This window comes from Atractosteus spatula, chromosome 11, assembly GCF_055471065.1.
Source record: "Atractosteus spatula isolate fAtrSpa1 chromosome 11, fAtrSpa1.hap1, whole genome shotgun sequence".
NCBI classification, from domain to species: Eukaryota; Metazoa; Chordata; class Actinopteri; order Semionotiformes; family Lepisosteidae; genus Atractosteus; species Atractosteus spatula.
This window is the reverse complement of record NC_142716.1, coordinates 38,615,218-38,635,452: the sequence shown is the minus strand read 5'-3', so window position 1 is coordinate 38,635,452 and position 20,235 is coordinate 38,615,218. Positions and strand designations below refer to the sequence as shown.

The 20,235-nt window shown below is 42.5% G+C and overlaps 1 protein-coding gene across 2 annotated transcripts in view; it reads right to left on the bottom strand.

Moving 5' to 3' along the window:
* Nucleotides 1-2,021: 2,021 nt before the first annotated feature.
* caskin2b (CASK interacting protein 2b) overlaps nucleotides 2,022-20,235 on the bottom strand; it is a 123,779-nt gene continuing 105,565 nt past the window's right edge. For both annotated transcript variants that reach the window (XM_088927818.1, XM_088927819.1), the window contains 9 exons: nucleotides 17,443-17,564; nucleotides 15,938-16,016; nucleotides 9,514-9,608; nucleotides 9,138-9,248; nucleotides 8,810-8,911; nucleotides 7,138-7,276; nucleotides 4,468-6,465; nucleotides 3,857-4,142; nucleotides 2,022-2,752 (listed from right to left, as the gene is read on the bottom strand). In XM_088927818.1, coding sequence (XP_088783944.1) covers nucleotides 2,656-2,752; nucleotides 3,857-4,142; nucleotides 4,468-6,465; nucleotides 7,138-7,276; nucleotides 8,810-8,911; nucleotides 9,138-9,248; nucleotides 9,514-9,608; nucleotides 15,938-16,016; nucleotides 17,443-17,564 — 3,029 coding nt within the window. In that variant the 3' untranslated portion in view covers nucleotides 2,022-2,655. The remainder of the gene's footprint in view (nucleotides 2,753-3,856; nucleotides 4,143-4,467; nucleotides 6,466-7,137; nucleotides 7,277-8,809; nucleotides 8,912-9,137; nucleotides 9,249-9,513; nucleotides 9,609-15,937; nucleotides 16,017-17,442; nucleotides 17,565-20,235) is intronic.

The window sequence follows — 20,235 nt, the reverse complement described above, 5'->3', positions numbered from 1 at the left end:
CATTTATCTTACAGGCCCTGCCTATGAAACCCTGAAGCATTCTGAAGAGGCACATTAGCCGGGTTTGCTATTACTTTCGGAAATGGACCAGTCACGTGTGCACTAACACTCATGCTGACGTCCTTCACATTAGCCATTTTTCCAAAACCCAAGTAAAATAAAGGAGAAGACTTTTTTGCTATGACTTTACAGTCCTTAGGAACTGTTGGATTTACTTAAGACCCTACTGCTTTTAATGCCATAAAAATATAACACAGACCATGAAATCGAATCTTTTTTTTCCTACACCAAGCTCCGGTGAATTCATATGCTGGATCCAGGTTTCATGTTTTTATGCAATTCATTAAAAAAAGAGATAATATCATGACTTTTTCAGTCAAGGTATAGTATAGTACTTTGCACAATCTGTCATCCTTCATTTCTGCTCATTTTAAGCAGCTGCATCATTAAAGAAGATGAGATTCCTTCAAGAATCAGCTGAATGAGATTCTTGGATAAACTAGCTACTAACTACCAAATAGAAACTAGATGGGCCAAATGGTCTCCTCTTACAATAATGCATTTATTAACAATGTTAATTAGCCAATGACATCAGGAAGCACAGTGTGATCTTTTGATAGCCAATAATTCCACGTTCCTCTGCATATGAATGACCATTGAAACTAGAGCATTGCTTTCGTTAACTAGTTTTTTTTTGCTGCTTTTCAACACAAGTTCATGTTTTATTACAGCACTGTGACATAAAATTACAAAATAAATCTGTTAAGATTTATACGTCATAAATGTATAAATGAAATGTAGCCATTTTTAAATGACAGCAAAATTGATCACAATAACCCTGAATTTGGTAGGGTCCTAAAACATCCTGTGCGCTCAGCTTTTCTCACCACTTTGGACTGGATAGACCTTATGGTTCTCTGATTATTTGGGAGGGTAATATATTAGTGAGGCTGTAGAGGTAGCGTAATTCCCTGACATTCTGATTCTGCAGACCCGTGTTTCAAATTCTTCTTGCTATGCTGCATGTGAGGTGTTGAAGCCAATTCTCTGATGCTTCAGGAAATGACTGAGTGACCAAATGATCAAGGTACTGTAAGCCTAACAGCCTCATTTACAATATTTATTATGTCCTGATCTAAAAAGATCTCTGAGCAATTGAACCCTATTCTAGTATGCTTCAAATTCTTTTACTTAAAAGCCAAAATAAAGATGAAAACTTTCTTTCAAAGTTAAAAATAAAAGAATTAAATAAGTGTATATTCAACATATTAGATATTGTTCTCTGCTGCTTTCATAAACTAGTCTGGCATGTCATGTTGAACAGTGCCCATGGGCAAGGTGGCACAGAGCACTTCAGTAGACCGAATTAATTAGCAGCTCAGCACGCTACCCTGTTAAATATATATTTGTAGCTTTAATTAAAGTATTTATTTTAGTGAGTCAGTTTTAACCCTAAGAGAATACATACTGTACACATATGTCAAAGACAAAAGTAATTTACTATTGTTTCTTCTGAACTGCTATCCTTTACAGTCCTTTTTTAAGTCCATTGTGCAATTCATCCATTGAATAAAGTTAAATACACATTTTTAACGGAAAGGAATGGATCACTTTTGTTAAAAAATAATGATATTTGCTTTAAATGTTTTTATATCATCTTACAAAAGAGGCAACTTTAGGATTAGAGGATGAGGTGACACATACAAAAGCTCAAGATTCTTTTCAAGTTTGAATTGGCATACCCTCTCAATTTCGAAGGGAAAGGTGAAATTCTGGACCATTCAACCTATACTAAGCACAGTAGAATAGCAAGTGAACGCTTTGGTCTTAGCAGGAGAGTCAATAGAAAAGTCCTGACAGAGCCCCAGAAACTTCAGCTAGGGAACAAACTGTATAAAAGAGATGGGATTCAGTACAGAAAGTAAAAATCACCCCCTCCAGAGTTAGAAGTGTGATGTCACTCAGTGCATTGAATCCAGCACGTGTCTGACACAGGAAAAAGGATGGGATGGATTCTTTCGGAGCTCGCTAAAAAAGTTTAATCTATCTGGCAGAATACCTTTCAATGAGGAACTATCAGAAGAACAGATTTTCAGTCTTTTCGCATTTAAGTGCCAACATTTTCAAAAGAAAACACAATTATAAAGGAATTAGGGGAGCAGTGACTAAAAGAAAAATTAATGCATCCTTAAAATGAAGGCTTTTTTTTGTTCCTGATCTGCAAGCACACATTCGGTGGTCTACACCCAATGTAGCATTTTAGGAAAATCCCTGTATTTCAAATCATGACAGCTCTGGTCATGTTATAGCATGATACAGAACTGTGTAAGTGCTTGTGTTGACGTATTGCCAAAAACAGGGGGGTGGGGGGTGCATTCTATCTTCCATCGGCAGGAATTTACTCTCCCTTTTCTCTGTTTTGACAGTGTCTTTCAGGTTACACGGGGCATCCTCTCAGTCTGCTGCCCAAACTCTGGATACTCCATGCTTTTAGGGATCCCCTCCTTACTGGTCTGTTCTAAGGAAGTGGGTCGAGGCAGAACTTATAATGATTAAGCCTTTGCAATTATACTCATACAGAGGATATTTAGTGCTGCCACAGGCAGGACAGCTGTTTTGCAGTGGGGGTATCCTGGGGCCTGGTGACCCCTTGTCTCAGTCCAGCATGGCGTCCAATTGATCAGCGAGGTCATCAAACATGTTTCCAATGTCATCTAGAATGTTCCCGGCTGACCTGACTGTGCTGGTGCCACTAAAATAGAGAAAAAAAACTGAGGTCAACATTTCTAGTGGTTGTGCCAAAGATAACTACAGGTACATGCAGCAGGCAGAGATATTTTAATGAGGAATTATTGTACATCTACTGTACTAACTGTGGGTGTATACACAATACAGCAGCTCATTTTTAGACCAATGAGACTGCAGGTGAAATGTTCCCTGCAGTACATCCATCTCAGAGACAGGTGTAGTTTTATAGATCCTGACAACAGGATCTTAGACATGCTTACCCACATTAATATTAAATAGTCCATGATGAATGATTGTGATTTGTTGAACATGAACTGCCAAAGAAATACAGGCAGTTCCTACAGAGGCTGTTGAATCGCTGAGGGATTCTAAGAATCTGTATTATAAATACAGAGCAAAAAGTACAATCTGATTAAATGAACTGTGCCTGTACAGACTGATTTAGTTGTACAGACATTTTGTACATTTCAAACTACTGTACAGTCACTCCTCAGTAAGATTAAACAGTGTTTATTGACAGCTAGAATGCAGCAGTCTTGTACATTTGTATGGTCTTGTTGTATCTAGTAGCACACAGCATAAGTATGCACATACCTTCGTGCTATATATACTGTAATGCCAGTCCAGTTTAGACCCAATTTGTTTACTATCCTTAAAATGGACTGTGGGGATATGAATGGAGTTGGGCCATATAGATATGCATTCATGTCAGAAAGTGACTTTTTGAACTTTGATTCACTTGACACCTTCATACTTGTTGGTTGTAGATATTGAACTAGCACAAGAAAGGACACTGAATTTGAGAGACAAGTGTTTATTTTTACAAAGCCATTTTGCTAATATGACTTTCTGCAATACATTATATAGGCCCCTTATGTTTGATATTTTGTTAGAATAATTGTATTTGCTTGAATATTCGCAACCCATATTGCTGGAATCTTTTTGTTAAGTAAGGCAACAATACTGCATCTTTTCACCTGGAACAAAAAATAATACGGATTTCTGTATCCCATGGATAAAACTCAGATGGGCAGCGTTATGTAGTAACTGCAGTACACACGGCATAGTTCTCAGTGTAGTACAGGGAAGGTGTGCTTGTTCTCATTACCCATCAGTGTTGTCCTCCAGGGTGAGTTTTCTCTCCACAGCCTTCAGGGCTGCTTCAAGAGATGTACTGGTTTGTTCCAGCCGCCGCTGCACCAAGACAGAGCCCGGAGCTGGGCCCATCAGACAGGCCTGGGGCTTTCCTGCTTTTAGTTGCTGACTCTGGGGTACCATGTGTGGTTGAAGGCTGCTGGTAGGGGTCTGTACTGGCGATCGTGGGCTGCAGGCTGTGGGAGCTGCAAAGGCCAGGCTCTGGACAACATTGAGGGTTACTGCATGGGTCCCAGCTTCTGCAAAGAGGAGTAGAGGCATGTCTGTCACTGCTGCTGCTAAATGTAGCTATAAAAATCCATAATGTAGGGATGGAAAAAAAACACCTACTGCACAGCTATCAGAACAATTTCTGGCTTTATGAGCTACAAAAGCACCAAAACAACCTTTGTGCGATTTTTGATCTCATTTTGCGAAAGTGAGAGTCTAGACTCTTAACCACAAATCTTTATGAGATACAAGGCTTTATTGATTTGTTTGTTTTATTGAAGCAGGTGTAAAGCCAGCATGGTGGCTGAACAAGAAAGAACATTGTTTCAGGCGTGAAAGTAGCTGGGGAAGTACCTGGGGCTGCAAGGGTGCTGTGTCGAGTGTAGCTGCTGTCCGCCACTGGTTTCTGAGGGCTGGCCGGTTTGGGGGAAAGAGGTGGCTTCTGAGGCTTCCCTGATGTGCCCTTTTCAAGGCACTGCAAGCTCTTTTCGATCTCCGCAATGCGGAAGCCCACGTCATCATCGTCCTCAAAATCTCGCTTATTCCCAGAGTCTGCACCTCCTGAGGCAGGCACAATGTTGACGGCTTGCGCTTCGGCATAGCGGGGCCCAATGGGGGCAGAGGCAGCCTCCTCCCTGCTCTCAGTGGGCGATTGATGCTGCTGCTCCTTCTCCTTGGGCTTGTGTCTCCGCTTCACAGTGTCTGACTCCTTTAAGTTGAACTCCGGCACCTCCAGGGTCTTAGGGGCACGGGCCTTCTCTGCTGCTTCAGCAGAGGATTCGGGTTTAAGAGGTCCACCTGTCTTGGGCCTCTGCTTGATAGTGAGGTTCCCTTCTTCAGCGAAAGGTATGCACTCGCTCGAGCTGTTGTGGGGCGAAGAGGAGCTGTCCAGGGATGGCTTGCACTTATTCTCATCCTCTGTGTCAGATTTAACCTCACCATCCATGTCAACTTTGTCTGTCTCCGAGACCCCTGGCTCACTGAGTGTCCTTCTTCTGTTCCCTACATGCTCTCTGGGGGCCTGCGGCAAGGCTGGCTTAGGTAGAGGCAAGCTCCCGGGATCAGCAGGGCTGGCTGGGTCCTGGAGGGACCTGTCAATCTTTCGGAAGTGAACGTCATTTACAGCCTTTCCAACTGGACAGCTCCCCGAGACTTCCAGCATGGCGGTGATCGTTCTCACGCTGCCCACGCTCTCCGTCTCCACACCGCTGGGTGTCATGGCATCCGCTAGCTCGGAGGTGACAACACCGCTCACGGAACTCAGCCTTTTGGGCGGGGGCGGAGGCGGGCCTTTCCTACGGGCCCGGATGGCGAAGGACTGGCTGCGGTTGACGTTGCGCTCAGGGCCGGCCTGCAGGTGCACCAGCTGGCTGCGCCCGGGACGGCGGGTCAAGGTTGCGTAAGAGGCCAGGTTTCCTGTGGGAGCCATCTCTTCCTCGTCCGGCTCTCCATCTGATAGGGCATAGCGAGTCAGACTCTGCGAGCGCTTCTTGGGCTTGAAGAGGAGATCTCCATTCAGGGGAGCCCCACGCTGGCTAAGCAGAGGCACGGCGCCTGCTAGAGGCTTGGTGAGAGGGCTGCGGTCCAGGTCTGTGCTGCCACAGTGGGAGTGAAGATAGGTGAAGGCCTTCTGGGCTGGAGATCCCTGGGGTGATCCTTGGAAAGGCAGGACTGGAGAGGCATTGGGCTTGGCTTTCACTGGAACAGGAGGGTACACAAAACCCCCTGGCACTTTCCCGGGGGTATGTGGTGGAGTAATGCTAGTAGGGTTCTGCTGGAGCAGGGCCATTTTGGACGGTACCCCCACCTTAGAGGACAGAAGAGGGCGCTGGTCCCGTCCCTCTGGAATGTTGCGCTCCTTCGCGGGGCTACCCCCAGCTCTCCCATTGGTCCCCTCCAGGCGGAAAGTGTCCTGATTCGTCCGGGACCGGCCCCCACTGCTACCACTGCTGCTGTCCCCGCTGCCCAGACTCTCCTGCGAGCGGCTGGAAGGGGCAGAGCGTGCCAGCGGATGCTCCTGGGAGTGCCCAGAGCCACGTGAGCGGGTGCCAATGCTCTCCTGGCTGCAGGAGATACCAGCAACACTCTTGATGACCAGCCCATCCTGGCAGCCACTGTAGGTGTTGGACATGGCGCTCTGCAGCTCCGCACTCAGCTCGCTGTCCTGAAAAGTCAGCATCTTTTGCGTGTGGGGGGAAGGGCACTCCCCACCCTCTAGTGGCTCAATGGTCACAAGCTCCAAGGCACCAGGCAGCTTGCGTCGCAAGGTCCTGCTTCCTGCCTCTGCCAGGTTCTGTGCCTTCTGGATATCACACAGCTTCTTTACCGCCAGCATCATCTTCTTCTGATGGCCTGATGGGATGGACACAGGGAAGCTTTATTTAAACACAAGGAACTCCAAACTCTGAAAGGCAAAACTCAAAGCTGTAATCACAGATGAATTTGCAATTATACATCGCGTTGTGGCACTAGACACTGACAGATGCATAGCCAGTGTAATATATTATAATGTTCATTGGAGGCAGACAAACATGAAAACCTCCCACAGTACCATGAACAAATGTTCTACTATCAAAGCATTGCCATAGTAACATTTTTTAATGATCTTGATCAGTAAATACAGTTATAATAATTGAGTACAGGGATGCAAAAATTCTTCCTTCTTCCTACATTCTTCCTGTTATGGTGCATAAAAGACTTCAATACACAATGTGCTTCATATAAAATGTTTTACCGGACAAAAACACTTGGACAATCTGAACAGTTTTGACTATATTTTGGCTCAAATGTAGCACTATTCTTATGCTAACTAGGAAAGTGCTCTTTCATGATCCCAGGCTTTTGTCATGGTAATACCATGTGTTCTTAAGAGTTTCCCAGCTCTCCATGCTTTTTCATCCTGTCCTGTGATTTCCTGTGATGTCCTGTGATGTCCTGTGCTTGACTAGTTTACTGTAACACACTTTCTGTGCTATAAAGCAGGAGAGATCTATAGTACAAATGTCACCCCTCTTCTCATGTTACCCAGCTTGGTGATGCCAATCTCCTGCAGGTCCTCCCAGGTGATGTCCCGGACAATGCTTATGGCATCGTAGCCATTCTCCGACAGCTTCTTGTGGTACTGGGGCAGCCCGATGGCACTCAGCCACTCGCCCAGGTCACTCTGTGACAGGCAGGGAGCAGGGATTAAGGGGGATTGTAAATGTAATGTAAAACATGTACCAGAGAACACTACTAGAAATGCTTTCATTAGCTTGACACAAAGGGTTTGGGAGTGTGGAACAAGCAGCCATGCCATGTTGTCGAAAATAACACCTTGACTTCATTGAGCAACATCTGGATGAGATGCTTGGATCAACTACTGGAATTAAATATGAACTACCAAAGGGGCTACATGGGCACAATGACCTCCTCTCAATCGGCCCTCATGCTGTAGAACGTTGTTCCATACCACACAGTTTGACACTCAGTTTCACACCTGACACTTCAGAAACCTAGAATGCGGGGAAGAAGAACCATCACTCCACCCTATCTTATTAAACTTTTAGGACCAGGATGGGCTCTAGTCCTCGAAACACCTGGTTATGTCCTGCAAATTATACAGGAACTTTTTCAATCAGCAAAGACTTCAGAAACTGGCTGATCTGATCCAAACAAATTATTTGATTATATAATTAAGGGTGTATGTGAAATAAAATCCAGAGGATGCTACAACAGCAAAGCAACAGTCATCCATCCTTGCATCCCCAAATGCATCCCCAGATGTTGGCACTATATTTTATGGATGAGAAAAAAGCTAAAAAGTCATGACTACTTTCTTCTTTGTTGTGTGAAAGATTTATAATCTCGTGTAAAAAAAACTGTCCTTCCTATTGCTCAATATATTGTTACTTTGTAATTGCTTTTTTACGGCACTTTGCAGTACGACTAAGTATCCCACAATGGTCACAATAGTGTTCAGCTGCCAGCTGTGCACAGGTGTGTTGCCACTCATGAGCAGGACTGCAGTGACTGCAGGTGCCATGTAAGAGGAAGACAGTAAAGGAAAGTCCCAAAAAGGTAATTGCCTGGGAAGAACATCTTTAACTCTACTGCAAACAGTGCCAAGAAAAAGCTTGTGAACCCCAGATATAATTGTTAGATAACTAAATTTGAGTTCTTCCTCAAACCTGATGTGAGAGACTGATCAACAGTTACCTGCAGTTTATCTGCAGTCACTGCTGCTCAAGGGGGAGCCTCCAGTTGCTGAATCTATAGGTTCACATTCTTTGTCACACATGGATACTGAAGATTGCATCATTTGAGGATAAATATTGTTGAAAGAGAGTCACGTTTTGTGTCATTAGTTTCATCACAATATCTTTATCTATTATTAGGACTAAGGATTAAGATCTAGTTATCTAGTAAATAATTGCTTCATTTTCAAATGAACGGGAAGAACAGGAGATTTCTTCAGACCACCTTAACATAAAGTAATGCGTTAGCAGTAAATGTGGTTTAAATGCACAGGCTGACGTGATCTAAGAGCTCAGGGTACAGAATGGTGAATCAAAATTCAGCCAAAGAAAAGAGCTACATTGATAAACATTCATTCATCATATCTATCTAAGCCCTTCAGAATACCTCCCACTCCACCAAATCCTTGCTTTTTGTTACTACTAATGATATCTCTAAGACTCCATGATCTTGGACTTACTGGAATATAGTCTGGCAGCCACTCCGGTATGTTCAGGTTACTGATTTCAATGGAGATTTTCTTCCGGTGGCCTGGCTTGGTCACTCCGATGGCAGTCAAGTCCTAGACAGAAAATCAGACACCATCCGTTAACACACAGGGGATGCATTTTTAAAGTGCCCTTCAGAGCAAAGTCAGCCTGTGCATAAGTTCAATTAACTTTTTTTTAACTCTATTTGAACACACACAGCACAGTCCTATAGGACCAGGAAGAACTTGTATTCTATTGACTGTGTCCACAGTCACTGCCAGTTTATCTTGGGCGGTATGGTCTGGCTTCCTTGCTCACCTCAGGGGTCATGCGACTGATCGTGGGCACATCGTACCCGGCGTTGAGGAAGTTGGCAGTGTACTGCTCCAGCTGGAACTCGCTCAGCCACTGGTAGATTGCCTCGGCATCCTGCAGGGAAAGGACAGGAACAGAGGCAATGAAGGGCTGGCAGAACCCTCAAAGACTAGGAGCAATAACCTCTGCCAGCGAGTTCTCTCCATGCTCCGACAAGATATACCCACAGGTACTACAGGCTTGCATGTGAAAATAAGCAGGGGGCATGAAAGTTCACAGTGTGGATGGTGTAAGCATAGTCTTTATGTAGACGTAGAGGCACACTTCGACAGTATATGAATGATAAGAAAAGGAAAAGTGCTTTGGCCCTGCTCCTCACCTTGCCCTCCAGGAGCTGCTCTGGCCGGATGAACTGGGACGAGAAGCTCTGCTCCCCGGACCGCAAGCTGTTCTGACTCTGTCGTCGCAACCCCCCTGAAATCACAGGATGAACCCACAGTTCATTACAGGACAATCACTCCAAAGGACATCGAGCCAAAAGACATGAACTTTCTGGCAGATAACCCCAGAATGTCCAGATTCACTGCCAGTGAATTCACTACTTAAGTAATGTCATTCAACCTGTGCCAATGCCACTTCGCAACCGAGGCTGACCGAAGACTCACAAAGTTCCTCGGATTTCAGAATCTTGCTGTGCCACTCGCAGTATGAGTGTTCTGTGCAGTGTTTCACCCCACAATGGATTCCTAATGGATCTTGTTATGTGTCTCTCTAGGATTCAAAATGTTTCTTTGAAGGATTACAAGAGGATTGTTCAATTCTCAGAAAATCCAAAGTTGTAAAGGGCACAAATCAAATAGGAAAGCACGGTGGCACAGTGGTTAGCATTGTTGCATTGCTGCCTGGGTTCAATTCCTGTGGTGCTATCTGTGAGGAGTTTGCATGTTCTCCTCATGTTTTATCGTGTTTCGTGGGTTTCCTCAAGGTGTCCCGGTTTCCTTCCACAGTCCAAAGGCATCCTGGTAGGTTAACTGGCTTCTGGGAAAATTGGCCCTGGTGTGAGTGTTATTTGTGTGATTGGCATCCCGTCCAGGGTGTACTCTGCCTTGTGCCTGCTGCTTGCCAGTCTGTGGCTGCCCTGCAACTCCGTGTTGAATAAAGCAGTTGGAAAATGGATGGATGGAAATAAAACAACATGAAAATAGTCAGCCTGGGCTCTGATGGATTGGAGCCTCAACAAAAACCTTCATTCAACCATCATATATCGCTTAGCTCTTAAACTTGGAGGAAGCAAAGGAGTTTGACCATTTAGTTAATCATGTGCTCGGACTGATTGACAATACTAGTTGTAGCACAATAACAGAGTCACCATTTCTGGTTTGTGCCCTCTTAGTACACTGAGTGGCAAGCTACAGTAGGTGCCTTCAACTACACTTTCCTTTATTCCCTTAAATGTTACTTGAATTTAAAGGCCAAAGACTGACAAGAGTTCTGTTTCATGACTATGGCTAACATCTGGTACAAGCATAATGAACAAACAATGACATCTGAGGTGCCTTCAGTCATGGGAAAGGTTGCAATGTTGACTTTCAGAACTCCCCTGATTAGAGCCAGCATCTTAGATAAGATGCACATCCAGCACACTTTGTAGTAATGGATATCCGGTCCCTAGCGACTGCAAGAGCATCCCACCTGAGGAACACAGGCCGGTTATACAAAGTCCATCATCATACATTTGTCTTTAGTTTTCCCCTTAAGTGTTCAAAGAGTTTAAGGCTCTTGCACAGAGTAGTTGAACATGTTGAATGCAATATTTCAGATGAGGAAAAATGTATTTAATTTACTACTTATTGTACGTATTGCAATAACTATTTTGTGTAACTGGTGCCTTGACTTAAGTTGGGTAAGTACAGGTAGGAAAGCCATAGATTTTAATGAATTTAGTATCACAGTGTAACTATTCTTATAGGCACGATATATTACATAGTATTTCCACCGAGGAAGATCCAGGGAATTGCCACATTCTGTTTGTGTGACTTTTGGTCTGTACTACAGATCAACAGGGGTGGTACAGGGGGTATAATACAGCTGACCAGGTATGCCTGGCCATACTGTAGACAGGACCTTTACAGCAACAGCTGTGCAGTACTTGTACTTGTATATCTTCAATAAGATACAAATGTGTCTCCATAAACTGGACAGAGCTGTAATTAGTTTTCCCCATTTATGAAAAATGTCTTACAACAGAACAATTATGGTTGAAAACAGGAAAGTATTTAAATAGGTTTCATATGTGTGGTTAATTCAACTTTGCAAGAATAAAAGAGAAGAATATGCTTTAATCTGAAGGGAAACAAGATAGCTAGAAACAAAAAGATAAAACTCAATATAAATTAAATAAAGAATTGACCTCGGCCCTAACTTCAGAGGGGATGAAAGCTCGGTCAATTCCCGGGATAGCTACTCGTTTAAAGTTTTAATGAATGTACATCTCTCTTCCCTCCCTCAATGGAAATGTTAATCATTTCACTTTGATTCTGTGTATAAAGAGACCCAGAAAACAGTAAGAGAGACCTGGTCCACAGGAATGCGCCGTAACTACCTGAGGCTGTGTTTTCCGTTGTAAACAAGTCAGGTTTTCTGGACTTTCGCCATGGTAACAAATTGTCTCCACCTTCATAGGAAAACAACTTCTCAGACAGGAATGAGGAGCCCGAGGCACAGACTGTCAACACCAAACATGACTTTGTGTTCCTTCATCCACAATAACAATCTGGCCATCCTGCACAGAGAAGCCTACAGACACAGACTGTTCTCGCTTCTTAACGTCATAGACTGGCTAGGTTAATAGTTTGCAGGGTGTGTTGCGCATATCGTGAAAAAATACAATAAGTGTTTTGCACTGTAGCTCTGGAAAATAAGTTGAGGATATACAAATGATTGTACATTTCAATTTTTCAATTTGGACTTCGATACTGAATGGAATATTGAATATTTTTGTCATTTTTCCCCTGAAATGCATCTGTGAACTAGCTCTTGGTAAAGAGTTACTATATTACCTCACGCTATACTAACATTTCCTCTACTTTGTCACAGGTGACATTTGCTTTTATTTTTGGCATATTTTGCCACAACGTGACAAACATGCATAATACTCATACCTGTACAGAGAGTAAAAGGTCTAGAGGTGTGGTGATCACTTTAAACTCTATAATGGCCAGAAACCGTATCTGTACTTTTATCATACTACCTAATATACTAAAAACTACAATGAAAATGCAAAAATATTGGATGCATCTCTAAGATGCATGTATGTGGAATAATTAATATGTACCACAACATGAAAAAAAAATCTAAAATAGTTATCAGGAATCATGTGCAGCAGCAGAAACAAGAACCCTTTTTAATCCATTATAGGATGACGTCATCTTGAAGGCTCCCATAAAGACATTCGCTATCTTCACCATCCATATATCTGCCAGTCACTAGTTCATCTACTGCTTCCACTTTCCTGTCTTTCTTAAGGGAACCCTGTTGGTTCGGGTTCAGAATTTTCAGTATTTGCTCCTGTATTGATTCCTTGTAATAGGTTCTTCACTCTCAATGATGTCACATGGTGTCATCTCTTCTTTTAACCATGTCATCACTTCCCGATGCGACTGGTTTTACATACTAGCCAACCTCCCTGACACACTCAGGGTAGAAGAAAACTTTATGTTCAGTTTAAATATTCCCACACTAAAACAATACCTTGTTTACACATACTGTAGGCAAACAGACGTACTGTAAACAAACTGACCCGTGCCACGTTCTGCAATGTGGGAAGAAATCGATGTGATAATGACAGACTGTTCTCAGAGATCGGTGGTATATGAACTTCATTTTAGCCAAAAGATGACCCAAAAACAAAATGAACATTTCCAAAAGAGGGAAGCAGGGATCAGAGGGGAATGCTGTCTCTTCAGTGTCACAAGTGTTGAATCACAGTACAGTCAGCAAGGGAACTCATGATAAATACAGTAGGACAGTCTTTCAGGTACACTGTTTGTAACAGTTGTTCTCAATCCTGGTCATGGGTAACCCCCGCGTCTGCTGGTTTTTGAACCACCCCAAAACTTTAGCTAATTTAGGCTAATTAGAATAGATAGTCTGATAGTGTTACTCCCACCGGTCTGTTCGTCGTCAACTGATCACCAGTTAAAAGCTGTTTAGCAGGAAATAAGGGAGCCAATTCTCAACTTGTAAGCTGAGGATAGACTGTATAGAGTTCAGTGTGCTGGAAGTTTTTAAATCGATGCACTTTAATTAGGGGATTTTTTTTAACCAAAGAGAGTGCAGAACACAAGTCTAAATTCACAAGCATATCAGTTACCGTAAACATAGCACTGGTGATTAAGGGCCCATTTGGAACAAAAACCAGCAGACACAGGGGTCCTCTCGGATTGAGAGCCACTGGATTACAGAAATGAAAGTTGCCAATTGCTATGTTGTGGAAGGAAAGTGTGTTAAATAACAACAAACTTGCAGATTATATCCTGAAAGCACCATGCAGGATTTCACAAAACAAGTGCAACAATCAGGCAATGTTAAATGAAGTCTAACAAGACCCCCTTAATGGGCAAAAGCTAGATTTAGTTAAATACATCTATTAAAGTACTCACTGTACTTTCAGTAAACTGGAGTAATGAAGTTGAGACTGAGCTGTTTTTTACCCTTTGTCATGATAACCATAACGAGAAACAAATGCATACTGCACAAGGACTGAAAACAAACAGCATCACAGTCTGCATGCAGCAACAGACCTGCCTCTTAGTAACTGACAGCTCATCACAATAAGAACAAAAACCTCTAAAAACCCCAAAGAAGCCATCTAGGGAAGAAATGAAAGGTACAGTTAAGAGTCTTACCATTCCTAAGAAATGCCACACGCATCCCGACTGCCCCAGTGATTAATATCCCAGCCTACAAATGACTTTGGTAACTACACCTGGAAGACTTGTGCTCAAAACGGCACCCTCTCTCTTTCCTGAAGCTGGGCTAGAAACCAGACACTGTATTTGTCTGAGCAGCCCAAAACAACTCTCCCACACAGCCCCAGCCTACGAGGTGGTCTTAAAGAGCTCACTTCACTGGACTTTCTTAAAGGGGTGGCACGAATTTCACATTTTTCTTTATTTTCCTGTTCATCAAGAAGTTAAGTACTGTCATTCTAAAGTCTTAGCCCTTTGCAGTACAATTATTTCATGGCTGTCTAGCCGGTCTGATCTGATTTCATTGTGGCCTGTATTTTAATTATTACGTGGTCTGAATACAATTGAATTGAATTTGTTTTAATGAGACAGGGTAAGAAGCACTACAGATGAAAAGAACATTCTGCACATAAAATAATAAAATCTATTTGCAAACAGCAGTTATCGGTGGCAAAATTGACAATGATGCATCTTTTTACTGTAACAATTTAGCATTTCACCTTCAAAAAGCCAAAGGCAATAAATAAGAACCTTTTCATGGTAAATGAAAAGGCATCCTGGCCAAATTTCCCATTGGCTCTTACCAATCATGGCCTCCTAATAATCCCCAACTATGAACTGCCCTCCTCCCCACTAATAGCTGATGTGTGGTGAGTGTTCTGGCGCACTATGGCTGTCGTCACATCATCCAGGTGGGGCTGCACATCGGTGGTGGTGGAGGGGAGTCTCCATTACCTGTAATGTGCTTTGAGTGGAGTGTCCAGAATAGCGCTATATAAGTGTAAGCAATTATTATTATTATTATTATTATTATTATTATTATTATTATTAAACATACGATTCCCTATAGGTGTTCTATTATAACCATATATTCCTATCTCTGGTCTATAAGGAATTACAAGAAGAGTTTTTCAAGGGCTGTTTTGCTAAAGCACATAAGGGTTCCTATGTGTGTTTCACAGTAACCTTTATGCTGTCTTTTTATGGAGTTTAAGCTAATTTTTCACAAGGACGGGTGACAGGCTTTATACAGTATGGCTGCAAAACCACATGACCAATCAGCTGCTGCTGTGGACTACAATCCCTACAGACTACTATCCACATCACATTACTTTCAATAACTGCTTATCCAGTTCAGGCTCATGGTGGCCCAGAGCCTATCCTGGGAGCACTGGGCACAGTGCAGGATACACCCTCAACTGGACACTGGTCCATTGCAGAGCACACAGACACACAGACACACAGACACACAGACACACAGAGACACAGAGACACAGAGACACAGACACAGACACAGACACAGACACAGACACAGACACAGACACAGACACAGACACAGACACAGACACAGACACAGACTGACAACAGGGCCAATTTTCCTAGAAGCCAATTAGACTACTAATCCTATTCATAAATCTGCAATATTCTACTAAAGATGTATGTCACAACAAATGCAAAGATATGTATATTACACACACTTGGAATTCCATTGGCTTACGATGGTTTTAATTTAGAATAATTTGAGAGAAAACCTGTTTTACATTTTATTTTGTTCCAATCTGCCAAGAACAATCAGAAAACAAATGCCCACAATGAGCCAATAATTTATGTTTCTGGATTTAGGATGAATGGTAACATTCATTCTCACTCTCAAGAGGCGAGAGAGCACAGCTGACTTTTTTTAATTCAGGACAATACTGGACAGTCCCTGCCAGTTTTTCTCTTGACTGCTGACCATTCACAGAAAAAAAAGCATTTTTATGCATACCTGTATTTAGCATTTTTTTTAATTGTAAAGAAGTTAACAGTATTAAAAAGAAAAGGATTGCTTACCTGACGGCTGCTCCCCCTGTTTTGCCAGGTCAGAACCAGCACTGATTTGTTGCACTTGGTCTCCAACAGAGGGCGCTGGCTGCATTGGAAAAAAAAAAGTATACTTTTTTTAGAACAGCAGGGATAAGCCTTCAGCTTTCCATCTTGATGTTTGCCATCAGCGATCAATAAAATGTCATCTTTTCTGTCTGAAATAGTACAAAAGATAATTCTGAAATTAATTTCAAAACTTTAAAAATTAAATAATCTTTATTACAATGTAAGTGCCGGTGAAACAATACCGTGACCTTTGGCTATGTGCTGCAAAGTAACTATTTTTGATCATAGCAAATAGAAATGTGGACTGAGAGAGGGAAAACAGAACAAATAAAACATCCTGATTTAGTCTCAGAAGACAGACTGTAAAACAAAACCGTGCTTTACACTTTGATCGAATGAAATAACTTAATTTAATCAGGTTTAAATCCGTATATATATTCACAATGAACTTTTACTCTAATGGTGAAATCTATTAAGTCACTACGTCACTTCATTATCTCTTTCCCAGAGCTTTATAGGAAATCACTCCACGGGCACTAATTTCACAAGCCAGTTAGCACTTAATGGGGATCAGTGACACTACACTATAGCTATACCCTTAAATATTGAGCAGAAGTCACTTATAAATAAAGGCGGTCATAAACCAGTTTATGCACACTAACAGAGCAGATGCAGTATCTGCCTTCAAGCTGCCCCATTCAAACAGCCCCTAGTTTTAATGGTGTAGGGGCTCACTAAAGCTTTATAGCCTGTTAGCTGATCTATTCACTTCCATTTATCAGGGAGAGACAGCTGGGTGCTGGAGGAATCATGGACACCAGATAACCGCATTACAATGAAAGGGAAACTGGCATCTTTATAATCAAGGTCAAATAGAAACATTTAAAATGCTACTCCCACTGGTTTTTGAAGAGATGGCTTCCTAAACATCTCTCAGAAGCACATAACAAAATCCTGGACGCTAAAGACTGACGAGAGAACCTGATACAAGCATTCACAATCCTCAAAGGTACCGACAGTCAACTCAGCAGAAAGAACAGTGACACAGAAATCAGAGGACAGATGCAGAAATTACACTGAAGTACATTTAAAATTGAAAACAGGAAGCACTTCTTTACCTGAAAGAATAAGTCCAAAAGACAGCTGGATGAGATCCTTGGATCAATTTTATACTAACCACCAAACAGACTAGAGGAGCCAAATGGCATCCTCCTGTTTGTTTTTATTTTTATGGAACCACCCCAAAAAAAGGGAAATCATCAGTACATCACCGATTCAGTCTAGTGACCTGGCTGTTTGAGTGCAATTAACATGAGTGATAAGCCACTACGCCTGCACTGGGCTCCGACGCTCTCGTTTAAAGCACCAAAATAGAAACTATGAGGATGAACTATTCCCTATCAGTGAAACTATGAGGATGAACTATTCCCTTAATTAGTCTCCAGCATTCGGTGGTGTTCCCTCACCTTGGCACCATCCGTGAGGCCCCCAGGCGCCTGTCCGTTGTTGCTGTCCGTGCTCTGCCCGCTGCCCGCGCTCCGGGTACTGCCCACACTGCCTGTGCTGCCCACGCTGTTCCGGTCTCCGGCTAACAGGTAGAGGAAAGGGGAGAAGGCTGAGACACATGCTGGCCAGGCCGGGCTCCCTCACAAGCACTGCGAGGGATTCGGTCAACACGCCTCGAAGCCGGAACAACACTTAAAAAATATTCAGCCACAGCTTCCAGGACAGAAAATGCACTTCACCACGCATACCTCAACCACCAGCTTCAGAAACAGTTATGTAAAACTAATAGCTAAATGCAAACTGACACCAGCCATTGACTGCTGAAAGTTGTATTTTATATTTTGTAAATTGTATATTGTTTTCGATACTGTACTGTATGTTGTAGTGTATTGTATACCACATACTACAAAGATACTGTCTTTTTGCACCACTCGATCACCGTTTTTATGGATTGTTGTCTTCACCTGTCCGTACACTGAGTGAATAAGCATGGATAGGAATTCCAATGTACTTGTTACAAATGGCAAAGAAACCTTGAACTGAACTTCACTTCCAGTGGGCCATTTGACCTGTGACAAGTCTAAGGCCAAACCGAGATCTCTGTAAACCAGGTGGATCAAAGTTACCCTGACACCTTCAAGCAGCTGGCAGTCAAGCCCAGCCCCACGATGGCCAGGACACATAGCTTCCCTAACGCCTTATTAAAATGATGCTGCTTTTTCAAGAGGAGTCAAGGAAGCAGCATTGAGGACTGAAACTAGCAGCCAAAAACTTTCAAAGCTTTTTTGATGTTTTGGCGTTTTTACTTATTGCATTTCTTTGTGGATTTTTCAGTTACTCGGAGGAGAGCACAACCTGACCTCATCCTCAGTGTGTGGGAGCACTGCTCCCAACAGCCCTAGGAAGCTCAATCAGAGAACAAATGGCCTTGATTTGTCTGCAAAATAATTCTGCTTTTTTGCTAGCAGTTTAATCTTTCTTAGAAGGCCAGGAGTCGCTTCTTCACACAGAGACACAGAAGACTTTCTCTGAGTAAGTATTGCTGTCTTGGATAAGCAGCTCTGCCCACCTTATACTGCCTAATGTGTGTTAAATGCAATGCAAAAAAGCAGTTTCTCACCCTCATCAAGTGAACTCACCAACCAAACAGGTTTTTAAATATTTGGCAAAGTTATGAAACTCTATCATTTTTGTGAACTGGCGTAGCACAAACAGACTGGGTGGCTCAGATGATTTGAGAACAGCACTGATATGACCAGGAGTTTGGGTCTGACTTTTCCCCAGTAATCTAAAGTGGGTCTGGATATACTAATTCATTTTTAAGATTAAATTAAATTGTTTTAAAGGAGAGAAGACTACAGCACCTGATTATAAAAGAGGCCAACTTCATTAAACACCCACTTGGGCTATTAACAGATTCCCAAAATTGTGGAGCTGGGAAGGAAAATTATTCAGAGCCAGTAGGCAACTTTAATATAAGATACTATGAGTCAGCCAATTAATAAGGTACAGTATTGAATTGAAGTCTTACGAGGAAACAGAATGAAATAATAAGGGTCACCTAAACTGGACTACAGGAAGTATTAAGCTAACAGTAACAATAAGCATGGGAGCATATTGATTATAGTATAGTCATATTATAGGTTCTGTGACTGTTATGCTTAATTTTTTGTCATGCACATAATGAAAAAAAAATGTTTTTCTTGAACACAGTAATGAAATCTGACCACAATCTGGCAAAGTTCGTATTATCTGTCACAACACCTCTACAGTATGTATCTGACCCAATGTGATAACCAACCCAAATTCTGCCCAAACAACAGCTTTCATCTGCTTTATTCTGTCATTTCCTTCTGTAGATCCTCAGTCCTTAGTATGATTCAGTATGGAGTTCAACATCTCTTTTTGATCTGTTTGCTTTAGAATGCCCAGGCACACTATTATTAAATACATCGAGAAAAGTACATTTATAAACACCAGGGGTTAGCTGACCACACCCTTATCTTGAGTGTTAAATCAGCATATTGGCACTCTTTTGTGAAGACAGTACTTCATTGGTGGTTTACTATTGGCCTTAACAAGTTGATCAGCCAATCATGTAGATGCACCAGTCCCCTACACCAACACTGTGATCTCCTGTGTCTCCAAGGAGCAGTATAATACCAGGAACATTCTACAGCTTCGCTACATGGGAGAGAGTGAAGTATAGGAAATTGGGGGATGGAGGAGGGGACTACCACAGGAAAGGAGGGTACAGCAGCAGGCGGGGTAATAACAGCCAGGCTGGGACACTTTAGCGCAGGGGGCACCTGAATCTTTCATCCCAGGAAACTCTGAGAAACTGAGAACTTGCCCCTTGCTTATGTATAAAACAATCAGTATGTACTGTATAAACAGCTTCCACTAAACTACTGAGACTATAATCAGCATGTGGACATTTTTATTTTCTCCCACAGTTATGAGGCTCCAGAACACAGTACACTTTGCGTTTTAACATGACAGAAAGGAAGTTAGTTTCAGGTTACTTCGATGACCTATTTCCTATTTAATGAAGTAAATATCTCATGCGAATGTAAGTACAGTAAAAGTAAGCAAGAGTGAGTAATGACTTATTGGGTCTCTAACAGGCCTTAGCATGCTGACGAACAGTGGTGCTAAGAGGCAGATCACACTCAGAATATCCTGGGATCTGGGAGCTGGGTGGTACCCTTCAGGAAGCTGAGGTGTCAGGGAGATGCAAGTCAGGCAGATCT